Genomic DNA, 25,231 nt, shown 5'->3' with positions numbered 1-25,231 from the left:
TCCGTTAAATCTTCTAAAGACGTTAAACAACATGTTTCAGGCACGTTACAACATATGCTGAACAGTAAATATTGTAGGCTAGGCTACTGGCCTCATAAGTTCTGAGCTAGCTCAGCTATCCAGCAAGTTTACAATCACTAGGCTAGGACGAACAAAGAATGCAGGAAATCTTCACTTTTTTCTCCTTTCCTTCATTTATGCTGTAAAACTGTGGATACAAAAATAAACTATTTTCAGTCCATTTGTCTTGTCTAACCACGCATATAGCGAATTGCCACTATATCAAAAAACAAATAAATCTTTCTCTTAAACATATCTTATTTTCTGTACTTATGTCTAAACACATATTTCACCAGAACAATGTATACTTACAGGCATTGCCTTCGTATGGGTAAGAAATAACTATAGCAGGTGAAAAACATAAATTGTCCAGACAGCAACCAGTGTGAATCATCTCAGTGACTTCTCTCGTTTTAACGCTAAGCAGGAAGTATTAACTAGCCTACTACACTCCAAAGTAGATTCTGATAAGGCCAGTAGATGGCGCTCTAACATAACAAATGACTGGTAAATACTAGTGCAATAACATAAACGAAATCTTGGTCGGCTCAGACCGTGACAATATTATTGACTAAACAATAAACATGTAGGAATGAGGTGTCAAACTCACTTTATGGTCAATTATCATCACACGCACGCCAAAGATAGCACAATGTCTCTCTCGCTCAGAAAGTGCACGAACATAATGACTGGTGCATTACAGGAAGTGATTTACCCAGAATGCTCCGGTCATTTATGGTAAATAACAAGAAATAAAATCGAATTACTCTCAAAACATCACAAATATATCAAACGATATCCTGTAATCATTACAATCTCCTAAATAGCAATTCATTACGAAGAGAAACTATTACAAATTGTCAAAAACGAAACACCGTCACAGTGAAAACTCGTGTGATTGCAACCTTATATACCACCTGGACATTGACTTCAATTAACAACGAGTAAGTCCGTACTTGCCTCTCGAGGCCATGGCGTCGTTCAGATATACGCAGTCTCGGGATGAGACAACGCTGCCGACAACCCACAGTGCACCGTTGTGGATTATCTCAGGCCTGTCTGACAAAGATGTCGGCACAATGCTGCGATACAACTAAGCTGTCATGATACTAACGAGATGGTGGATCCTGTCCCAGTTACTTTTGCAAGAATTGGCATACTTTGATTTTTTTAAAAAAAAATATCAACATTGTATCTTAAATCACTCTGGAATGTCCTTTTGGCATTATTTAAGCAATTTAAGATGAGCTATTCTGCTTAATAGTATACATTCGTCAACACACACGTTTTTGCTAATTATAGAGCCATCGACAGACCGAATAACACCAAATTTATTGAGGGTGCTTTGGATGGGGTCTCAAGTCATCCCACCAAATATGGCTTTCATACGTCACAGTATTTCCAAGATAGGCACACTTCCTGTTTGGCGGCTTCGCTTGCTGAATTTAATTGGTTATCACAGGCGAACGCTTGGACGTATGAAGGCGAAATCAAGGCGGTTGATCCGCCTTGGTCTGTAGATCACACGTGCCAAGTTTCATGACGATCGGAGGAACTATGCGGCCAGAGTCGCTTTACTTTGACTTTGGACAAAATTCAAAATGGTGGAAAATCCATCATGGCGGAAAATTACATCACATGGTGCGTTGGAATCAGCTGAGTCAGATGATTCCAATGGTATACGTTTTATCAAAATCGGCCATACGGATCAAACGTTACAGGCATTAACGTGTTTTCCAACTTTGACCAGTTGGTGGCGCTAGAGCGTGAGAGTGGCGAGCATGAAACCTGGTGGTGTCAATCAGGGTAGTCTCCTCTATCAGTGTACCAAATTTCATGACTTTATGTCTTACGGTTTGGGCTACAGGTGGAAAAATGTGTGGGCATCAGCGCTCAAAAGTTGCTTTTCCATTCATTCCTATGGGAAAAAATCGACCGGAAAAACTGGAATAACGGGAGAACGACAAGGCGTATCAAAAAGCTGTATACAAGCCACCATCGTCGCATCAGGACGCACGCGTGAGAGGTGGAACGGTGTCTTTAGCTCCAAATCCCTAGGACAAGTTAGGGAGACAAAAGTTGGCGTTAAGATAAATGATAATAATAGGAAGAACAATAGTGTGCTTTTGCAAGCACACTAATTAGTTACATCCCAGGTAAAAATGAACTGTGAAATTTCATAATAAAACTTTAAAATACTTCATGGTGGAACTTTAAAGTTAACTGTAAAATAATCATCCATGTTTACCGTTCTACTATGAAAATTCATAGCCGTTCGTGGTAAATTGGTCCAAATTACTATGAAATTAACTGTCAAAGTTCATGGTAAAAAATATCATGGTTGAACTTTAAAGCTAACTGTAAAATAATCATCCATGTTTACAGTTCTACTATGAAAATTCATAGCCGTTCGTGGTAAATTGGTCCAAATTACTATGAAATTAACTGTCAAAGTTCATGGTAAAAAATATCATGGTTGAACTTTAAAGCTAACTGTAAAATAATCATCCATGTTTACAGTTCTACTATGAAAATTCATAGCCATTCGTGGTAAATTGGTCCAAATTACTATGAAATTAACTGTCAAATTTGATGGTAAAAAATATCATGGTTGAACATTAAAGCTAACTGTAAAATAATCATCCATGTTTACAGTTCTACTATGAAAATTCATAGCCGTTCGTGGTAAATTGGTCCAAATTACTATGAAATTCACTGTCAAAGTTCATAGTAAAAAATATCAACTTGTGAATGTTTCATAGTTTAGCATTCACAGTTCTACTATGAAAATGTATAAAAATGAACTGTGAAATTTCATATTACACAGTAATATACTTCATGGTTGAACTTTAAAATTAACTGTAAAATAATCATCCATGTTTACAGCTCTACTATGAAAATTCATAGCCGTTCGTGGTAAATTGGTCCAAATTACTATGAAATTCACTGTCAAAGTTCATGGTAAAAAATATGAACTTGTGAATGTTTCATAGTTTAGCATTCACAGTTCTACTATGAAAATGTATAAAAAATGAACAGTGAAATTTCATATTACACAGTACTTCATGGTTGAAAGTTCACTTTAAAATAATCATCCATGTTTACAATTCTACTATGAAAATTCATAGCTGTTCGTGGTAAATTGGTCGAAATCACTATGTAATTAACTGTCAAATTTGATGGTAAAAAATATCAACTTGTGAATGTTTCACAGTTTAGCGTTCACAATTCTACTTTGAAAATGTATAAAAATGAACTGTGAAATTTCATATTACAAAGTAATATACTTCATAGTTGAAAGTTCACTGTAAAACAATCATCCATGTTTACAGTTCTACTATGGAAATTGATAGCAGCTCGTGGTAAATTGGTCGAAATTACTATGACATTAACTGTGAAAGTTGATGTCAACTTGTGAATGTTTCACGGTTTAGCATTCACAGTTCTACTTTGAAAATGTAACTGTGAAAATTCATATTAAAACTGTAAAATACTTCATGGTTGAACTATTAATGTTCACTTTCCATGTTTACAATTCTTCTATAAAAGTTAATTGCAGTTCTTGATAATTTGGTCCAAATTCACAGGTTATGATGAAAATTAAATGTCTACTTGTGAACTGAATAGTTCACAGTTTGGCATTCACATTCTTCTACAAAAAAAGTATAGTACTGGGTAATTTTTTGTGGAAGAAAACGTCAGCTGTGTTGTCTGAAAGTCGGTTTAATAACCAAGCATCTTTACAAAACAACTGGTAAATTAACATGACCATAATGCTATAAACATTTTTTTTCTTCAGTAAATGTACATTAAGTTGCCACTCAATTTAACTGAAAAATATCAAAAGCCTCATTATAGGACTGCTATTTAATTTGTCTGTAGATACCCCTCAAAAGTTATTTATGATGTAATGTCTTTTGATGTATTAATAACTATTTATGACTGCAAAAGCAACATCTTAATATTGTAACTGCATAGACTTAAGTTAAGTATAGATCTGAAATACCAGCCTTCTATAAAAATATGTTTCATCATCTGTTCATACACAGATCTAGAGCTGTCTCACAGAAGTTTTTTTTTTAACCACAAATACTTTATTGGAGCAAACAATCTGTCAATTCAAGGGAAACCATTCACAGACATTTAGTGTACAACAAACTGACAAAAAGCACTCAGTAACAATGGCATGTAAACGTAATGCTATGTTGAACTCTTTACCTTAAAGAACTGAGTAGATAAAGACATCAAAGTAAACTCTTACTGAGCTTAGTCAATAATCAGACATCATGACCAGTGAACTGGGCTGAGAACTCTAGGGTACATATGAAGACATGTGCTTGTCTTCTCCACCTTAGATCTATTCTCTGGGTTGATGGAATAGAAACACCTTGAGAAAGAGAAAGAAAAGAGAAAAAGAAAAACAGACTGTTAATACAAAACCTCAATCAACAAAACCACCATTCAAGCAATACATATTTTTGTATTATTATTATTATTACTCTTTCTGCCTTTATTCAGATAAAACAGTGGAGAAAGTGACAGATAGCAAATGGGAAAGAGAGATGGAGTGGGATCGGGAAATTACCGTATCAGACTAGAACCCAGATTCCCATGGGTACATACTGTAGACCAATGGTTCTCAACCTTTCCCCCCCCATGACCCAAATTTGAATATACCAACTCAGTCGTGACCCAAAACCAAATTTAGAGGACTCATTCATCAAGCCAATAATTTGACAATTTATTTTAGTAAATAAAACAAATATTACACATTCAAAAAGATGAATACACATTTAATAGCCTAATGGATAGCCTACACATAGGGATACAGAGGTTCAGTCAAATTTGCAAACATAGGCAAAGGTTTGTAAACAGTTTTCCGTTGGCCTTGATCTCGGCGAACGTTTGCAAACAGTCACAAACAGTCTGAAGGGGTAATTCTCCGCGAACATGCAGTGGACGAGAGTTTGATGAAGGCAACAATGCAATTTCAGTTAAAATGGAATGAAATGAACACCAAATCATTTATATTCAACTGTTCAAAGAAAACATGTTCACCACGAACGTTCACTGTTTGCCAAATTTGAATGCACCTCTGTTCTTTAGCTGCGTGAGAGCAGAGAAGCCAGCTTTACATAAATAGGTGGTAGCCTACTAAAAGGCAAAAGCACTCTGAAAACTTTTTCTGCAGGTCGCAAGTGACAGCAATTGAAATTCCACTTCGGATGACATTGCAGTGCACCGTTTCCACATGCCTACTTAGCGATATTTTTAAGAAATGTATCCCTGGTGTATTACACTAGCAGGCTAGATCTTTGCAAGAGACAAGAGTAGCGCACCGCCAAAGTAAGTGATGCTGGAATTTAAATTAAATATCTGATATCCACGGCCAGCAGATGATTGGTTGAATGTTCAAAACTGTTGGTAGGTCTAATCATGTGCAGAATCAGGTTCAGATAGCATAATGTTGGAATGGGGGCTTTGACATTTGTAGACTGCGGAATTGTTTATTTATTCATTAAATTGGAATTCAGTCCGCAAGTCTTTCAGAACGTCCCGTGACCCAAAGGTTGAGAGACGCTGCTGTGGACCATGGTATGGGCACTGTAGCCAGTTGGGACACTGCCCCCATTTCAAGCATTAAATGAGAAGTCCCCCACGCCACCATAGCAGCTATTATATTTAATAAAGTGGAAATGTTAAAGAATGAACTCCAAAAAGACTTTACCTCTGTAGAAACTCCAGGGTTGGTGCCAGTTTTGTAATTCATGTTAAAGGAAAAACAACATGAATGATGGAGGGCATGTTGTTGTGTACAATGGTTTGATCCACACTCAGCATCAACTGCCTTAACGAACAAAAAAAACAAATTTGAAAAAGTTAAACAGCATTTTTCCCCTGATCTTTCCTGAGAGTAAATGAGAAACAGACATATATGGGGTATAGAGGGCAATGTTTCCCCTATAATGTATTTAGCAGCAGCACAGCGCATGCATTGGATTTTCAGCAGCACTGCAACATTTTCACATTATAAGCCTAAAAGCATAACAGCCAACATCATTGTTGAAATTGTTTTCTGAAAGTCATGACAAGTTGAGTGCATTAAATCCTGGCTTAGCCTCCCATTATTCAGGACATACAGTATGTGACCCTCCATAGCGAAAACAGTCGCTTTGGTAAAATCTACAAAATTAAGTTATTGTGCTCACATGAACGTCCATAAACTAAGCTTTCCAACAATATGTATATCGAGGGTATTACAGAAACTATCGTGAAGATAACCGCATCCAAAGTTGACATGGTTCTCCTGTCATGATATGCCAGAAGAGGAGAAACCACCTGTTTAAGCGGCGCGTGCACAACGGGAATGACAGCAAATGTGTTGAATCTTCGCCGGGTTTAACAGTCAAAACGTAGGTTTTTCAGTGAAATGCGTTCACGATATGAAACTGTAGACTGTATACAGCCGAATTATGCGAAAACGTGAAATTCAACATTTTAACCCGGAAGTTTGTTATTGCTGATTTACTCAAAATAACGATGTGCGCAAAACGACTGATTTCGCTGTGAATGGTCACATATTAAGCCAAATTATTTTCATCAATAGATAAAAAATAAAAAAAAAACCCTACCGTGACTTGATTACACCTTCCGACAGGCAATAGCCACTGCTGGAAACATTTCTAGGGGAAACATTGTAGAGGATATGTGTGTGTGAGAGAGAGAGAGAGAGAGAGAGAGAGAGAGAGAGATGTGAGTGTGTATGTGAGAGAGAGAGAGAGAGAGAGAGGGAGAGAGAGAAATGTTCAAGGGGAGAGTGACATTGTATAACAACAATATTTTCATTGTTTAACAGAATAAAATCACCACTGCTAAAGCTAGGCAGACACTGTAGTCTCATCTTCTCTGTGATAGCCTATGCTGGAACATTCACAAGATGTTTACAATGTAAACCTCCTATAGAAAGTGTACGTCCCCATTTCGTTAGCACAACACATCTCCTACAGTAAAAACAGCTCTAAATGTTGCCAAAATAATTGGGTCACCTGCCTTGATTCACCTACTCCTCAACCCTATAGATCACCTTTGGGATGAATTAGAGTGGAGACTGAGAGCCAGGCCTTCTCGTCCAACATCAGTGTGTGACCTCACAAATGTGCTTCTAGAAGAATGGTACAAAAAAGTTCCCTTAATCACACTCCCAAACCTTGTGGAAAGCCTCCCCAGCAGAGTTGAAGCTGCTAATGCTGCAAAGGATGGACCAACGTCATATTACACTCTACGGATTAAGAATGGGATATCACTAAGGGTGCTTTCACACCAACATCGTTTGGTGCGCACCAAACGGTCCATTCGTACCAAAACCTCTTAGTTTGGTTCGTTTTCGTTGGTGTGAAAGCATTAATCGCACTCGGGTGCGCACCAAAACAAGCGGACCGAGACCTCCAAAAAGAGGAGGTCTCGGTCCGCTTGACTCCGCACCAAAAGTAGACCTCTGGTGCGGTCCCTCTGGTGAGAACGCGAACTGGGGTCCAAACCATAGACTGTAGGTCAAAATAGTGAGTCAAAATTGGCGCCGATTTCTACCGGAAGATAAACATTGAGAAAAAAATCAATCGGACTAATTTTGGTTCGTTTTCTGGTGTGAAAGCGGACCTCACTGGAGTCTATATGCTACATAATAACAATTTCACTGCCTGAAGCGGACCAAATTAGGGGTGTCGCGATATACCGGTGTTACGATCACCGCGATGATAAAATATAAAAATATGAATATCGTATGAATAATGTATAAACGATATTATCGTATGACACAATCGTTTTTAAATAAATATGCTTTTCGTGCTTGTTGTTTCTCTCGAGCGCTTTCTCCATTTCTCTCTCTCCCTCCTAAAAGTCACACACGCAACCTAATAGATTATAGAACTATTAGTCTATGCACGCGACTGTATGGTCGCTATAGCGACGTTTGATGTCATTTTTCCTGCTCGCTAACTTTCTACTGGCTTCGCAAGCTTCTCGAAAGTCGAAATATGGATCAACTTTTTCCCCCAGCCAAAAAAGTGTTTTCTCCCGTATGGGAATATTTTGGGCTGAGAAAACAGGACGGCAGTCTTGTACAGGAAGCCCCGGTATGCAGAGAGTGCGGTGTGACAGTGATCGCCAAAGGTGGAAATACTACAAACCTCGCCTCCCACTTAAGAATTCACCACCCCAATCACTTTGTTACCGTGGAGAGGGTAAGTAAGCTGATAACTTTACGATGATGTCCTAAGTTGAGTGCTATTAGCCTACAGTATAACTAACATATCTGATAAGGAATTTAGCTTAGAAGATGAAAGAATGAATGAATTAATGATGAACAGAACAGTACAGACTCTGATTATTGTTCGTTAGCACTAGCAAGCACTGCCGTTAAACCTTTGGGTGGCTGGCACAGTGATACAATGTAACAGGAGCCGCGAGACATCTTACTTTTTACTAAGTTCTACCACACGACACCAATTATTCTAAAATTCTAAAACAACGATGTTTTGTACACGTAACCTTACAGCCACGGTAAAATGTAATTTTTGGTAGGCTACATAGCTTGATAGCTAATTTGGATACACTTACGGTGTGTTTGTATAGAAATGAATATTAAGTGACACATACACGTAGCCTAAGTGCGATAATAGGTGTCGTTCCGATATGGTGGTAGCCTGTCTGATAGGCCTATTTCTCGTCTTGATTGACAGGGCGGAATGGTCTATTTGAACCCTATTTAAACCTAGAGTTGCTACAGTTTAGGCTTAAACTAGGAATCCTTTAGAAGTCACATTGGTGAAAACAGATAGGCTAATAAAAGTGACCAGTAATGTGAAAATAGCCTTATATTTACATTGTCTTTTTTTTTTTTTTTTTTTCTTCTGGTGATTAGGCACAGGCAGCATCCAGAAAACGTGGTCAAGGAAGTACAGAAAGACAGCTGAGCATGTTCGAAACTTTCAACAGAAAAAGGAAGGTAGATGAGGCTGCAGAACATGATGCAGAGGCCATCACAGAGGCACTGACATATTTTATTGCCAAAGACATGATGCCTTTCAGAATGGTGGAGAGGCCAGGATTTTGTGCCTTTGTGAAACAGCTGGCTCCAAAATATAAGATCCCTCGGAGACAGTTTTTTTCAGAGAAAGCTATTCCGAAGCTCTACTTAAAAAACAAGGCTGGTGTTGTGAGCTTGTTGCAGGAAGGGGAACATTTTGCATTTACTACTGATCTTTGGACGAGTGTGACAGGCCACCCATATATGAGTTTAACTACTCATTTCATAACATCTGGATGGGAGCTGAAATCAGCATGCCTCGAAACAGCATTCCTCCCCCTCGACCACACCAGCGAGAACATCAGAATGACCTTCAACAATCTGTTGGAGGACTGGGGCATCAGTAAGAACGCAGTGGTCAGCGTGACGACAGACAACGCTGCCAACATGAAGGCTGCATTTAAAACTGAAACAGTTTGGATGAGCTGCTTTGGCCACAATTTGAATCTAGCTATAGGGAAATCTTTAAAAATTGACAGGGTGGATGTAGCAATCAAGGCGTGCAGGAGTGTTGTTCAGGGCTTCAACCACTCCTGGAAGAGAAGAAGGGAGCTAGCAAAGATCCAAATGGAGATGAACATCCCACAACATACCCTCGTCCAAGACGTAGTGACTAGGTGGGGATCTACTTACGACATGGTCTCAAGGTATGTTAAACCATAAGCAGTAGTCTCTCTCTCTCTCTCTCTCTCTCACACACACACACACACACACACTTGCTTAACTATTTTCTCTGTTCATCATTTTCTTTCATGTTTTCAGTACGTAAGGGATAATGTATAGATGTGAATCTCAAGCATAAAATTCGTTGCCATTGACAGTCGTCATTAATGGTTCAGTGGTGGTCATTATATGGAAAGCAAGTGACCATAGACCTTTGCTAAAGCCCATTCAAGTCAAGTCAACAGAGCGTTCTACTTGCATAATGAAGAGCCGTATAATAAACATAACCAATTACATTGTGTGCTTTCAGGTTTGTTGAACAACATGCTGCAGTGGCTGCCACACTCATGGCAGACCGGAACACCAGGCACCTTGTGCTTAAAGGAGCATATATTTCAACACTTGAAGACACAGCCAGAGTACTCAAGCCACTAAGAGCCTTCACCGACTCACTGTCTTCAGAGACTTGTATCTCTGTCTCTGCCCTCAAACCAGTGCTACTACATCTTACTGAGGACATCCTGGCCATGGAGGATGGGGACAGCAACCTAGTGGGCAGCATGAAGAGTGCCATCAAACAAGATCTTCTGTCCCGGTACTTAGATCCAAAAATAGCTGATCTTGTCATTATGACATGTGCCCTTGACCCTCGGGTTTTGTTGAAAACGAGGACGTACTTCCTCTTCTAAAAAGAGAGGTAGAGAATGATATTGTGGAGGAAGCTGGCACCGATTCAGCTGCTGGACACCAAGACATCACTCAAGCCAGCTCTGCATCATCAAAGGGAATTTCTGGTCTCCTCAAAACCCTGGCAATGAGAAAACAGCAAGAGGAGAGAGAACGGGACTCCACTCCAGAACAGATGCTGACCCTAGAACTGTCAAGGTACTCTGCCATGCCTGCACCAACGGAAGAAGATCCACTGAAATGGTGGAAAACCCATCAAACACAATTTCCCAGGCTGGCCAAGCTGGCAAAAAAGCTTCTTTGCACACCAGCCACAAGTGTCTGTTCGGAAAGGGTGTTCAGCTCTTCAGGAAACATCCAAACAGCCTCCCGCTCCTGCTTAAAACCAGATAAGCTTAATATGCTCGTTTTTTTACATAAAAACCTGCAATAATCTCTCTCTCTCTCCCTCCCTCTCTAACTCACTCACTCACTCACTCACTCACAATGACACACACACACGCACACACACCTTGTTAAAGTTTCTCGTTCCTTATTTTGAATGATTGTATGTTATGTGCTATACGTCATTTACACTGTTCTGTTATTTATTTTTAAATGAACTCTGAACTTTTGAACTTTTATTTACATAAAACCAAAATATCTCTCTCTCTCTCTCTCTCACACACACACACACACACACACAGACACACATTGACTCACTCACTCTCTCCCTCCCTCATACATACACACACTCACACACTATCTGTCTTACACACACCACTCACTCTCTCTCTCTCTCTCTCTCTCTCTCTCTCTCATACACACACTCACACACTCTCTCTCTTTCACCACACACACACACACACACACTCTCTCTCTGTCACACACACACAAGTCTTGTTTAAGTACTTGTTTTAAATGATTGTATGTTATATGTGCTGTATGTCATCAAACACTGTTCCATGTTATTTATTCTAAATTAATAAAATGTACATATTTTTGAAGGACTGCCTTCTTTGCATTATTACTATAGATATCGCGATAATATCGTTATCGTGATATTTTTTGACATGATAATCGTATTGTGAAATTCTGATATCGTGACACCCCTAGACCAAATAATCGAATTAGTGGTGTGAAAGCGCCCTTAATTTCATGTGCGGGTCAAAGCAGGTGGAATACTTTTGCCAACATGGCAACATAGGAACTGTAATATTTACAAATGCAGTAAAAGTATAGCCTAAAGAGATTACAGAAAGATCAAGGGCAATATAACACATCATACATGTTGGCATTGCAATTTAAAACATATATTGAAAACTGAAATGAGCTAAGCCCACCTTCAGAATTCAGTTCTACTGGGACCTGGACTTTGACACCCATTAACACCCAGCAAATCCTCTGTGAGGTACAGAAGGCTTTCTTTATTTCTTCATCTTAAAAGTCAAGACTCAGACATGCAGGATGTAAATTGCATTACTCTTGTCTTAGTAGATAGTTATGTTAGGTAATTATCACACTCTCACTTGCCACATTGCGCTACGCCCGTTTTGTTCAAAGCCTCCCATAGATGCTGAACAGCTAAATGTGGAAGGTAATAATCATTAGCCACTAATGTCACGGTTGAACATTGATATTACACATAGCTAGATAGCTAACGTCAGTCACATATTAGCTGCATGTTATTTGTAGCACGAAGTGACAAAAAGGTGCCGAATTAATCCTAAACAAGGCCTTCATTCACCCTAACAAACATAGACAGTAAAAGATATGGACAGAGCTATCACGTAGACGGCAGCAGAGACCGAGGAAGCAAATTTCAACGGTTTTTTTAGGTCTTCTTATTCCGTCATAGGTCTCCTGCGCAGGCTCAGTTGTCGTACATGTGACGTAGGCACGTAGTCTGACCGAGTCTGACCTATGGCGACGCTTTACTCTCGCTGGACGCATGCGCCTTTAACACTTTAGCATTGACTTTCGAAAAACGTTAATTACTCAGCCGATAAGACAGTTACGAGATTATTATGTCAATTTCACAATGTAGTATGTACCCCGACAATAGAAAATGTTCATATAAAGGCTTAAAACGCTTCAGCTCTAACGTAATTTGATGTCAAAGTGGCGCTTACGCCCCATAGGATTCAATGGAATGGCCAGCTAGCCACGGTCTTCTCGTTAGCATGGCGGCCGCCATACTGTCTACACTCTCAGAACGTTCGCTGCCCCCTTGCTAACAAAGCTCTAGTTAACTAGCCGAGGTATAACGCAGTCCGAGTCCCAGGGCCATAACCGTATTCAGGAGCGGACGTGACGTACGTATTACTTGGATGTGATTGGTCGATGACCTACAATCGTGACTGCATCCGCCGCAAAATTAATCCCGCGGTCTTTTCACCACAGCCAAAACGCGGAAGCAACGTGGATTTTACGTGCCTACGTTTATGTCAAACACATCGTGATTGGCTCATGAAGGAGCAGATACGTGAAACACGCTGCACATAGCCATATGGAGAAAGGTAGGAAACATCGTTTTTTCTCGTCCCTCAAATTTAATAATAGTTTGTTTTTTTATGTCGATCAAAATAATATTTACTGGTCAACAGACTTTCACATGTGTAAATGCTGGAAAGGGCGATCTTTAGCCCAATTCAAAGTAAAATGACTTAGGTGTAAGTAGGTTAGCCAACAATAACGTTATCCTACGTTATCCTACGTGGTAATTAGCTTAATAAATTATTGTTCTCGTTGGTTATATGTTAACAATAACGTTATCCTACGTTATCCTACGTGGTAATTAGCTTAATAAATTATTGTTCTCGTTGGTTATATGTTATATCCAACTCTTGGCTCTAACAACATATTAAAAAGCTGTGTAACACACTGAAATGTAAACTCTCAAATTGTAGATAGGCCTACATGGGAAATGAATGGCTAAATGCAATGACTATTCAATATGTTTGCATTTGAAATTTGTCTCATGTAAAAAGACGTGCAAAATACTGCAACATCTACTTTATAGCTATAAACAAAGTCCTTTAAGTGTCTCTGCTATAAATCAGTGGAATACTGATACTGGGGGGTGTTGATTTATTAATTGATTAATTTATTAATGTGACTGCTGAGCCTGTATCTTGTCATGGTTTTTCTTAAATTAAATCTAAAACATTACTATTGTTAAGTATTTTGCTAATTGGTATTATCTGTTAAGGGTCAAATAATTTTGCCTTGTTTTTCTGTTGTTTCTGTCCAGTAGGTGAGTGTTGATCATTTGTTTGGTACCTATTCCCCCAAGAGGGGTGCCAGTGTCCTGATGCTGACCAGTGCCACCGGTTCCGCCACTTGGTTCCTGCTGGAGCCTTAGCACCAACTGGATGAGGGGACTCCTCTCTGTGTTGAATTCCCGGCTGTCTAAGGCTTTGAAGTGGTATGATATGGGGTCACTAATCCTCAAATGCTGCCAGAAGGCTCTCTTTTCAATTTTATTCAAAAGTATCTGTCAATGTAAAGCACACAGAAGGGTGGAATATATCTTATTATGCCATAAATGGCACCTGCTCCTCACAAGCATTCCAAAAATATATGATTTAGGCTACTTAATGTGATCTGTCTTGTTACACCCTAAAAACTACCACTACTCAAAAGTGTCCGTCAATGCAAACTTAATGTGATCTGTCTTCATGTTACAGGAGAGTGGTGTCAAACTACAAGACCGCCAGCATGTAAACAAGGCCTTGTTTGTCCTTGTTTGGCTACTCACCACTCTTCTAATTCCTGAAGAGGCTGAAGCATGCTGGCCTTGACACCTCAGTCCTTGCTTCCATTAACAGCTGTGTTATGGTCTACTGCAACGGGTGGATAAGGAGGGCAAATGACAGGTATTTTACATCACTTTTACATTACTTTTACTGTCATATTTAGAAAATACTCAAAAAGGTAAAACTTTACTTTTTTGATATCAAAACTTACACCTGGCTTGACATAGTTGGATTGGCGTTAGTGAAACGAGTTGCGCAAGGATTACCAGACAACGCTATTCGCTTTATCACTTATCTTGGATGTCTTAATTCTGCTTTTGTGAAACCCCACTGCTGTTGTTGTCTGTTGTTGTTGTTGTTGTTCTGTGGTGTATGTGTTATTGTTGTGTGCACTGGTAGTGACGTTGTTGTGTGTTGTTTTTTGGTGGGCTGATGGTTGTTGTAGACTGTTTTTGAAAAAGAACACTAACTGTAGGCATATCAATGCTCTTGGATGGGGATTTTTGTTGTTGTTGTTGTTGTGTGATCGTTGTTGTTGTTGTGTGATCATTGTTGTGTGATCGTTGTTGTTGTGTGATGTGTGATGTGTGATCATTGTTGTTTTTGTTGTTGTGTGATAGTTGTATGATTGTTGTTGTTGTTGTGTGATCGTTGTTGTTGTGTGATTGTTCTTGTGTGATGTTGTTGTGTGATTGTTGTTGCTGTGTGTGATCGTGTTGTTGTTGTTGTGTGATTGTTGTTGTTATTGTGTGATCGTTGTTGTAGTGTGATTGTTGTTATTGTGTGATCATTGGTGTAGTGTGATCGTTGTTATTGAGTGATCGTTGTTATTGTGTGATCATTGTTGTTGTGTGATTGTTGTTGTTGTGTGATCCTTGTTGTTGTGTGATCCTTGTTGTTGTTGTTGTGTGATCATTGTTGTTGTTGTTGTTGTTGTTGTTGTGTGATCATTGTTGTGTGAAAGTCGTTGTTGATGTTGTTGTTGTGTGAACGTTGTTGTTGTGTGATGATTGTTGTTGTTGTTGTGTGATCATTGTTGTTGTGTGATTGTTGATGTTGTGTGATGTGTGATCATTGTTGTTGTTGTTGTTGTGTGATCATTGTTGTGTGATCGTTGTTATTGTGTGATTGTTCTTGTGTGATGTTGTTGTGTGATTGTTGTTGTTGTTGTATGATTGTTGTTGTTGTGTGATCGTGTTGTTGTTGTTGTGTGATTGTTGTTGTTATTGTGTGATCATTGTTCTAGTGTGATCGTTGTTATTGTGTGATCATTGTTGTTGTTGTGTGATCGTTGTGTGATTGTTGTTGTTGTGTGATCATTGTTGTTATTGTTGTTGTAGTGTGATCCTTGTTGTTGTTGTTGTGTGATCATTGTTGTGTGAACGTTGTTGTTGTTGTTGTGTGATCATTGTTGTGTGAACGTTGTTGTTGTTGTTGTTGTTGTGTGAACATAGTTGTTGTTGTGTGATTGTTGTTGTTGTTGTTGTTGTTGTGTGATTGTTGTTGTTGTGTGATCGTTGTTGTTGTTGTTGTGTGATCGTTGCTGTAGTAGTGCTTCAGTGATGGTCTTTTCACGTTCTGTGTGTTTTGTTTCCCTCTGTTTGCAGGCAGTGTGCTGTGAGGACTGCTGCCCTGATTCATACGGAAGAACCAAGCCCGCAAGATGGTGTTATCAAGCACACAGAAGGGGGGAATATAGCTTATTGTACCTTAAATGACAAGTCCGTCAATGCAAACGGTCGTGTCCTCCTGGCAGATGGTGTTATCTGCTTGTGATGAGTGCTTGTCATTTAAGGTACAATAAGCTATATTCCACCCTTCTGTGTGCTTCATAACACCATCTGCCAGGAGGACGCGACCGTTTGCATTGACTGACACTTTTGACAGTGTTGGTAGTTTGTAGGGTGTAACTCGAAGACAGATCACATTAAGTAGCCTAAATCATACATTTTTGGAATGCTTGTGATGAGTACTTGTCATTTAAGGTACAATAAACTATATTCCACCCTTCTGTGTGCTTGATAACACCATCTGCCAGGAGGATGCCACCGTTTGCATTGACGGACACTTTTGACAGTGTTGGTAGTTTTTAGGGTGTAACTCGAAGACAGATCACATTAAGTAATTTAAATCATATATTTTTGGAATGCTTGTGATGAGTGCTTGTCATTTAAGGTACAATAAGCTATATTCCACCCTTCTGTGTGCTTCATAACACCATCTGCCAGGAGGACGCGACCGTTTGCATTGACTGACACTTTTGACAGTGTTGGTAGTTTGTAGGGTGTAACTCGAAGACAGATCACATTAAGTAGCCTAAATCATACATTTTTGGAATGCTTGTGATGAGTACTTGTCATTTAAGGTACAATAAACTATATTCCACCCTTCTGTGTGCTTGATAACACCATCTGCCAGGAGGATGCCACCGTTTGCATTGACGGACACTTTTGACAGTGTTGGTAGTTTATAGGGTGTAACTCGAAGACAGATCACATTAAGTAGCCTATATCATATATTTTTGGAATGCTTGTGATGAGTACTTGTCATTTAAGGTACAATAAACTATATTCCACCCTTCTGTGTGCTTGATAACACCATCTGCCAGGAGGACACGACCGTTTGCATTGACGGACTCTTTTGACAGTGTTGGTAGTTTTTAGGGTGTAACTCGAAGACAGATCACATTAAGTAGCCTAAATCATATATTTTTGGAATGCTTGTGATGAGCACTTGTCATTTAAGGTACAATAAGCTATATTCCCCCCTTCTGTGTGCTTGATAACACCATCTTGCGGGCTTGGTTCTTCCGTATGAATCAGGGCAGCAGTCCTCACAGCACACTGCCTGCAAACAGAGGGAAACAAAACACACAGAACGTGAAAAGACCATCACTGAAGCACTACTACAGCAACGATCACACAACAACAACAACAACAACAACAATCACACAACAACAACTATGTTCACACAACAACAACAACAACAACAACGTTCACACAACAATGATCACACAACAACAACAACAACGTTCACACAACAATGATCACACAACAACAACAACAAGGATCACACTACAACAACAATAACAACAATGATCACACAACAACAACAATCACACAACGATCACACAACAACAACAATGATCACACAATAACAACGATCACACTAGAACAATGATCACACAATAACAACAACAATCACACAACAACAACAACACGATCACACAACAACAACAATCATACAACAACAACAACAATCACACAACAACATCACACAAGAACAATCACACAATAACAACGATCACACAACAATGATCACACAACAACAACAACAACAATGATCACACATCACACAACATCAACAATCACACAACAACAATGATCACACAACAACAACAACAATCATCACACAACAACAACGTTCACACAACAACAACATCAACAACGACTTTCACACAACAATGATCACACAACAACAACAACAACAACAACAATGATCACACAACAACAACAACAAGGATCACACTACAACAACAATAACAACAATGATCACACAACAACAACAATCACACAACGATCACACAACAACAACAATGATCACACAATAACAACGATCACACTAGAACAATGATCACACAATAACAACAACAATCACACAACAACAACAACACGATCACACAACAACAACAATCATACAACAACAAGAACAATCACACAACAACATCACACAAGAACAATCACACAATAACAACGATCACACAACAATGATCACACAACAACAACAACAACAATGATCACACATCACACAACATCAACAATCACACAACAACAATGATCACACAACAACAACAACAACAATCATCACACAACAACAACGTTCACACAACAACAACATCAACAACGACTTTCACACAACAATGATCACACAACAACAACAACAACAACAACAATGATCACACAACAACAACAACAAGGATCACACAACAACAAGGATCACACAACAACAACAATCACACAACAACAATGATCACACAATAACAACGATCACTCAATAACAACGATCACACTACACCAATGATCACACAATAACAACAATCACACTACAACAACGATCACACAATAACAACAACAATCACACAACAACAACAACACGATCACACACAGCAACAACAATCACACAACAACATCACACAAGAACAATCACACAACAACAACGATCACACAACAACAACAACAATCATACAACTATCACACAACAACAAAAACAACAATGATCACACATCACACATCACACAACAACAACGATCACACAACAATGATCACACAACAACAACAACGATCACACAACAACAACAACAACAAAAATCCCCATCCAAGAGCATTGATATGCCTACAGTTAGTGTTCTTTTTCAAAAACAGTCTACAACAACCATCAGCCCACCAAAAAACAACACACAACAACGTCACTACCAGTGCACACAACAATAACACATACACCACAGAACAACAACAACAACAACAGACAACAACAGCAGTGGGGTTTCACAAAAGCAGAATTAAGACATCCAAGATAAGTGATAAAGCGAATAGCGTTGTCTGGTAATCCTTGCGCAACTCGTTTCACTAACGCCAATCCAACTATGTCAAGCCAGGTGTAAGTTTTGATATCAAAAAAGTAAAGTTTTACCTTTTTGAGTATTTTCTAAATATGACAGTAAAAGTAATGTAAAAGTGATGTAAAATACCTGTCATTTGCCCTCCTTATCCACCCGTTGCAGTAGACCATAACACAGCTGTTAATGGAAGCAAGGACTGAGGTGTCAAGGCCAGCATGCTTCAGCCTCTTCAGGAATTAGAAGAGTGGTGAGTAGCCAAACAAGGACAAACAAGGCCTTGTTTACATGCTGGCGGTCTTGTAGTTTGACACCACTCTCCTGTAACATGAAGACAGATCACATTAAGTTTGCATTGACGGACACTTTTGAGTAGTGGTAGTTTTTAGGGTGTAACAAGACAGATCACATTAAGTAGCCTAAATCATATATTTTTGGAATGCTTGTGAGGAGCAGGTGCCATTTATGGCATAATAAGATATATTCCACCCTTCTGTGTGCTTTACATTGACAGATACTTTTGAATAAAATTGAAAAGAGAGCCTTCTGGCAGCATTTGAGGATTAGTGACCCCATATCATACCACTTCAAAGCCTTAGACAGCCGGGAATTCAACACAGAGAGGAGTCCCCTCATCCAGTTGGTGCTAAGGCTCCAGCAGGAACCAAGTGGCGGAACCGGTGGCACTGGTCAGCATCAGGACACTGGCACCCCTCTTGGGGGAATAGGTACCAAACAAATGATCAACACTCACCTACTGGACAGAAACAACAGAAAAACAAGGCAAAATTATTTGACCCTTAACAGATAATACCAATTAGCAAAATACTTAACAATAGTAATGTTTTAGATTTAATTTAAGAAAAACCATGACAAGATACAGGCTCAGCAGTCACATTAATAAATTAATCAATTAATAAATCAACACCCCCCAGTATCAGTATTCCACTGATTTATAGCAGAGACACTTAAAGGACTTTGTTTATAGCTATAAAGTAGATGTTGCAGTATTTTGCACGTCTTTTTACATGAGACAAATTTCAAATGCAAACATATTGAATAGTCATTGCATTTAGCCATTCATTTCCCATGTAGGCCTATCTACAATTTGAGAGTTTACATTTCAGTGTGTTACACAGCTTTTTAATATGTTGTTAGAGCCAAGAGTTGGATATAACATATAACCAACGAGAACAATAATTTATTAAGCTAATTACCACGTAGGATAACGTAGGATAACGTTATTGTTAACATATAACCAACGAGAACAATAATTTATTAAGCTAATTACCACGTAGGATAACGTAGGATAACGTTATTGTTGGCTAACCTACTTACACCTAAGTCATTTTACTTTGAATTGGGCTAAAGATCGCCCTTTCCAGCATTTACACATGTGAAAGTCTGTTGACCAGTAAATATTATTTTGATCGACATAAAAAAACAAACTATTATTAAATTTGAAGGACGAGAAAAAACGATGTTTCCTACCTTTCTCCATATGGCTATGTGCAGCGTGTTTCACGTATCTGCTCCTTCATGAGCCAATCACGATGTGTTTGACATAAACGTAGGCACGTAAAATCCACGTTGCTTCCGCGTTTTGGCTGTGGTGAAAAGACCCTATCTTTTACTGTCTATGAAAAGACCGCGGGATTAATTTTGCGGCGGATGCAGTCACGATTGTAGGTCATCGACCAATCACATCCAAGTAATACGTACGTCACGTCCGCTCCTGAATACGGTTATGGCCCTGGGACTCGGACTGCGTTATACCTCAACTAGCCAGCTAGCTAACGTTAGTGGATAGCTATTGTTAGCCATGAAGATGGTGGTTTACATTTTCTGTATTAGCTAACGATACAAACATAAAGACAAACTGCACTTACCCTTCAATTTCGTGTGCCTCAGTATCCAATTTTCGAAATCTCTCCTCTCGCCTCCTCTTTCAACTCAGCTATGAAAAATAAGTCCAATTTATGAGGAGATGGATATAACCAGAGTTGTCTTCATAGCTAATCTTTCATCCAACGTCTCCCTTGGTATGATGACAGCGTCATCAAGTTGTATGGCGCCAAAAGCATCTGACACGTCAAAACTAAGTAGGAAGCTGAATTATTTTCATTAGGCTATATTACAGCTATAAAACATATGGTTAGACATATGGTTATTAAAAAGTAGTCTCATATTTGATAATATAGGCTAAATATTAGGTTAATAACATTAATTGATAAACTAAAGCAAGTGCTTTTACATAAGTTGCAGTAGGGGATGGAGCAGATGGAAACAAATTAGTAGACTATTTATTTTAGATTATTTTTGCAGAGAGAATGTGCAGGAGCGGCGGTCTTATTTTGTACCAATACCAATTCTCTCCGCAAATATAAATACCGCTTGTCAATTTGTTTCCATCTCCTACTCCATCCCCAACTGCAACCTGCAACTCAACTGCATTTGTGTACGTGTTGGTGTGAGTGTCAATGTGGTGATTATTAGTTAAGTGTGTGCTATATGACCTGTTCATGAGTTTAGTGTGTACTATATTACTATATTACCTGTTTAAAAGGGAAATTAAAACGCATGTGTATGAAATTACGATTTGTAAAATGTAACAAACAACACTGTTTATTATGTGAATTACTTTTACTATAATTGTTTTTGTAACCACTAGAGGGCGCTACCTGTTTGGGAGATATGCTGCTAAGTAAGGGGGGAAGTAGCTGTGTAAGTCTCTGCTTATATATAAAATGATGGCCACGCCCGAGTATAATCCACTTGACTTTATTGTGTTCAAGGAGCTGCACAGCAGGAGAGTAACTCAGTAACTGACTCGGCTTCGCGCCGTTACATGCTTATGTATGAACTTGTGTTACCCACACGCATGCGCACATACATGACATCTCCCCCTTTATGAGACCCAGACACAATTTATAAGGGTTGTCACTGCCATAACTGGGCAACACTGAAATTGTAGAAGTGGCAAAACAATTAACTATTAATCTATCTGTGCATGAAAGTTGCCTGTTCTCTTTTCCACAATATCTGTAATTTTTAACTCTTAAACATGTAGAAACATTCTAAGCTATGCATTTCATTCTTGAAACTTACAATACATTGCTGCAATAAAGTCTGTGTACATGTGTTGAACAATAATCACATTCCTTTTTTTTTTTTTTTTTTTTTACAATCAACCAGACATTTAACATTATAACCTAAGGTAATGGGGTGGACTACCCATTAACCTTCATAGCTGCCGGAGATTATTCTGCTCCAAGTTGGCGAGCTATGTGTGGCCAACAACAAAGTCTTTTAGCCTTTCTGGTGGGCGGATGACTCTGCCCCTGGTTGACATCCGGGTCGGGACGTGTGCTGCAGGCTCTGTGGACACAGTCTGTCTTTGGGGTGAGCCCTGGGCAGCAGGATGCACGCTCGCTTGCGTGCTCTGTCTCACGTGGTTGCTGCTCGCTCACCTGAACAGTCTCGTCCTCGCCGTGCTGACCAGCTGGGTCGAAGGCTGGGCGCAGGTGGCGCCTGTTCCGCCTTAGGACTCCCCGGTCGGTCTGGACCAGGTAGGATCTTGGAGCATGGTGGTCACTCTGGACTGTCCCTGTCGTCGTCCAGCCAGACTCATTGTCCAGTTTCAACACCACACTTGACCCTGGGTTGAGAGGCGGGAGCGCTTGGGCGCCATGACGCCTGTTGTAGGCTCGCCTGTAGCCTTCCTTGGCCCTGGCGTCGGCCTGTCTGACCGTTTGGAAGTCTGGCCACCTGGGAGCCAGGACCGTTTCAAGAGTGGGCAGCGTTGTCTTTATTTGACGACCCAACATAAGCTGCGCAGGGCTGGCACCGGTGGCTTGTAGGGGTGTGGCTCTGTAGCTCATAAGAGCCAGAAACGGGTCAGCCTGCCGCAGAATCCTTTTGGCCGTCTGTACGGCTCTCTCAGCCTCACCATTAGACTGAGGGTAGTGGGGGCTGGAAGTGATGTGTGTGAAGTCATAGGTTTCAGAAAAGTCTTTAAAGTCTTTACTCACAAATTGTCCTCCATTGTCTGTGTACAGCTCGTCCGGACACCCCCAGCGCGCAAAGATGTTCTTCAGCCGGGCACAGGTGGTCTGGCTGGTCATGTTAGGTAGGTGGGCGATCTCCAGGTAACGAGAGAAATAGTCAATGACAATTAAATAGTTCTTTTTCTCGTACTCACATATGTCTGCTGCAATCCTCTGCCAGGGCCTGGACGGTAGCTGCGTTGTGATCAGCGGCTCCTTCCTCTGTGTTGGTCTGACCTGCAGGCATTCCGGACACCTTGTCACAAGGTCCTGGATCTCTCTCTCCAGGCCGGGCCACCACACGCTCATGCGCGCCCTCTCTTTGCATTTAGTGATGCCCTGGTGCCCGTCGTGCAGACGGTTGAGTATGTCTTGTCTCATGCTGTGCGGGATGACGATGCGTTCCCCGTACAGCAACAGTCCTTTCGAGACAGACAGGCTGTTTCCCCACTGGTGGTATGCTTTTGCTTGTGCCGGGACGTTACTCACATGGTTTGGCCAGCCACGAGCCACCAGACTCTTCACCACCTGGAGCTCGTAGTCTGCAGTTGTCTCCAGCTTAATCCGTTCCATCTTGGACGGAGACACTGGCCATGCTGAGTGGGCTGCATCTTCAAATGCTGAGACATCACAGGTTAGTTCTGACACTTCATTTAGCATTACAGGCAATGGCTGTCTAGAAAGTGTGTCAGCTACTGTTAGCGTTTTGCCTGGCACATATTCTGCAGTGGGGTTGTACTTCATCAGGCGCATGAGCAGACGTTGGCATCGCAGAGGGACTGTGTCAAGGTCTTTATTATTGATCAGAGGCACCAACGGCTTGTGGTCCGTGTGCACTGTGAAATGCTCTAGCCCGTACAAGTAATGTGAGAATCTTTCGCAAGCCCAGACTGCTGCTAAGCATTCTTTCTCTATTTGCGCGTAGCGCGTCTCAGAGTCTGTCAGTGTCCTAGAACAGAATGCCACTGGTTTAAGACCATCAGTGTGTCGCTGTAACAGCACGCTGCCTAGCCCGTAGCTGCTGGCGTCTGCGCTGACTATTGTAGGCTTGTTAATGTCGTAAAATGCCAGTGTGGGTGTTGTGCACACGTTTCGCTTTACCTGACTGAAGGCCTCTGCCTGGGACGTGTCCCAGGTCCATGCTGCATCGCTCTTCAGCAGGTCATTGAGGGGCTTCACTGTGTCTGACAGGTTGGGCAAGTATCTCCCCAGGTAGTGCACCATACCTAGGAACCTCCTCAGGCCTGGCACATCACATGGTGCTTGCATCTCCATAATGGCGCTCACCTTGGATGGGTCGGGCCGAATGCCCTCCTCGTCGATGCAGTGACCCAGGTATGTCAGCCTTTTCTGACGTAGGCAGCACTTCCCCTCATTGAGCTTTAAGCCAGCGTCCTTCAAGATACGTAGGGCTGCCTGGAGTCTCTCTTCGTGCTGGCTCTCGTCCTGGCCATGGACGAGGATGTCGTCCATAAACACCTCCACTCCCACCTGGTCGCGGAACAGCACCGACATCTCCCTCTGAAAGATTTCGGAGGCACTGGAGATTCCGAAAGGGAGCCTCCTGAAAAAGTATCTCCCCATCGGTGTGATGAATGTTGTGAGCTTAGCAGTCTAAGCTCACAACCCGCTGGCTGCATCCAGCAGTGAAAACACGCGTGAGTCTGCCAGCCTCGGCAGTATGTCATCTATGGTGGGCAACACATACCTCTCTCTCTTTATGGCTGTGTTGAGCCGTTTTAGATCGACACAGATCCTCACCTCGCCTGACTTTTTCGGGACCGGGACCATAGGAGCGCACCACTCCGTCGGCTCCTTCACCTCCTCGATGACGCCACATCTCACCATCCTCTCCAGCTCAGCTCTGACCTTGGGGAACAAAGGGGCCGACACTCTCCTCGCAGTGCTCACACTGTACGGGACAGCATCCTCTCTGAGGCGGATTTTGACTGGCTTGACCTTCAATAGGCCCAGCTCTGCATCAAAGGTGCTCTGAATTTCGTTCAGTCTTTTAACAAGGCCCATGGCCACAGCCACATTGCGTCCCAGCAGGTCGCTGCCGTTAGCGGTTCTGATTACGTGGATGGTGAATGTATAGTACCGGCCTGCATATTTCACCATTGTATGAAAGAGTCCAAGGCAACTGAGTTTGCCTCCTGGGCTGTCGAGAGACGAGTTGTCCCTGGCTAAAGCAGGCTGCTGTTTGAGTTTACGGTAAGTGTCCTCTGATATCACGCTAGTGTCGGCACCAGTATCAATTTTAAAGACGACTGGCGTGTTGCTGACGTGTAATTTAACAGTCCACGGTGTGGTGGAATCAGCGATCGTGCACGCCGAT

General features: G+C 40.9%; 1 protein-coding gene and 3 long non-coding RNA genes across 6 annotated transcripts; 2 read left to right on the top strand and 2 right to left on the bottom strand.

Annotated features, from left to right (window-relative positions):
* Nucleotides 1–4,190: 4,190 nt before the first annotated feature.
* Nucleotides 4,191–6,924, bottom strand: LOC134095219 (uncharacterized). The gene is made up of 3 exons (XR_009940554.1): nt 6,693–6,924; nt 5,789–5,908; nt 4,191–4,447 (listed from the first exon to the last, which is right to left on the bottom strand). It is a non-coding gene; the product is annotated as an uncharacterized LOC134095219 (long non-coding RNA).
* A 2,527-nt stretch (nt 6,925–9,451) lies between these two features.
* Nucleotides 9,452–10,497, top strand: LOC134095263 (E3 SUMO-protein ligase ZBED1-like). Its single transcript, XM_062548713.1, has 2 exons — nt 9,452–9,792; nt 10,119–10,497. Exons 1-2 carry the CDS (start codon nt 9,452–9,454, stop codon nt 10,495–10,497), a joined length of 720 nt encoding a protein of 239 aa, XP_062404697.1.
* A 2,381-nt stretch (nt 10,498–12,878) lies between these two features.
* On the top strand, nt 12,879–15,948 carry LOC134095818 (uncharacterized). 2 transcript variants are annotated; one of them, XR_009940622.1, is made up of 4 exons: nt 12,879–12,993; nt 13,731–13,901; nt 14,164–14,352; nt 15,840–15,948. It is a non-coding gene; the product is annotated as an uncharacterized LOC134095818 (long non-coding RNA). The 2 variants fall into 2 exon arrangements; XR_009940621.1 differs by having other exon boundaries at nt 13,728–13,901.
* A 59-nt stretch (nt 15,949–16,007) lies between these two features.
* On the bottom strand, nt 16,008–20,455 carry LOC134096237 (uncharacterized). Of its 2 annotated transcripts, none has more exons than XR_009940728.1 (4): nt 20,339–20,455; nt 19,431–19,604; nt 18,980–19,168; nt 16,008–17,079 (listed from the first exon to the last, which is right to left on the bottom strand). It is a non-coding gene; the product is annotated as an uncharacterized LOC134096237 (long non-coding RNA). The 2 variants fall into 2 exon arrangements; XR_009940729.1 differs by having other exon boundaries at nt 19,431–19,601; nt 20,339–20,453.
* Between the last annotated feature and the right edge of the window lie 4,776 nt (nt 20,456–25,231).

Source organism: Sardina pilchardus, chromosome 11 (genome assembly GCF_963854185.1).
Source record: "Sardina pilchardus chromosome 11, fSarPil1.1, whole genome shotgun sequence".
Taxonomy (NCBI): domain Eukaryota; kingdom Metazoa; phylum Chordata; class Actinopteri; order Clupeiformes; family Clupeidae; genus Sardina; species Sardina pilchardus.
This window is presented reverse-complemented; position numbering and strand designations above follow the sequence as displayed.

Bases quoted from the DNA above. Each gene is read 5' to 3' on its own strand.
- LOC134095263 (XM_062548713.1), top strand. From the start codon at position 9,452: ATGACCTTCAACAATCTGTTGGAGGACTGGGGCATCAGTAAGAACGCA. The intron at 9,793-10,118 runs GTATGTTAAACC...GTGTGCTTTCAG, and splicing joins ACTTACGACATGGTCTCAAG to GTTTGTTGAACAACATGCTG.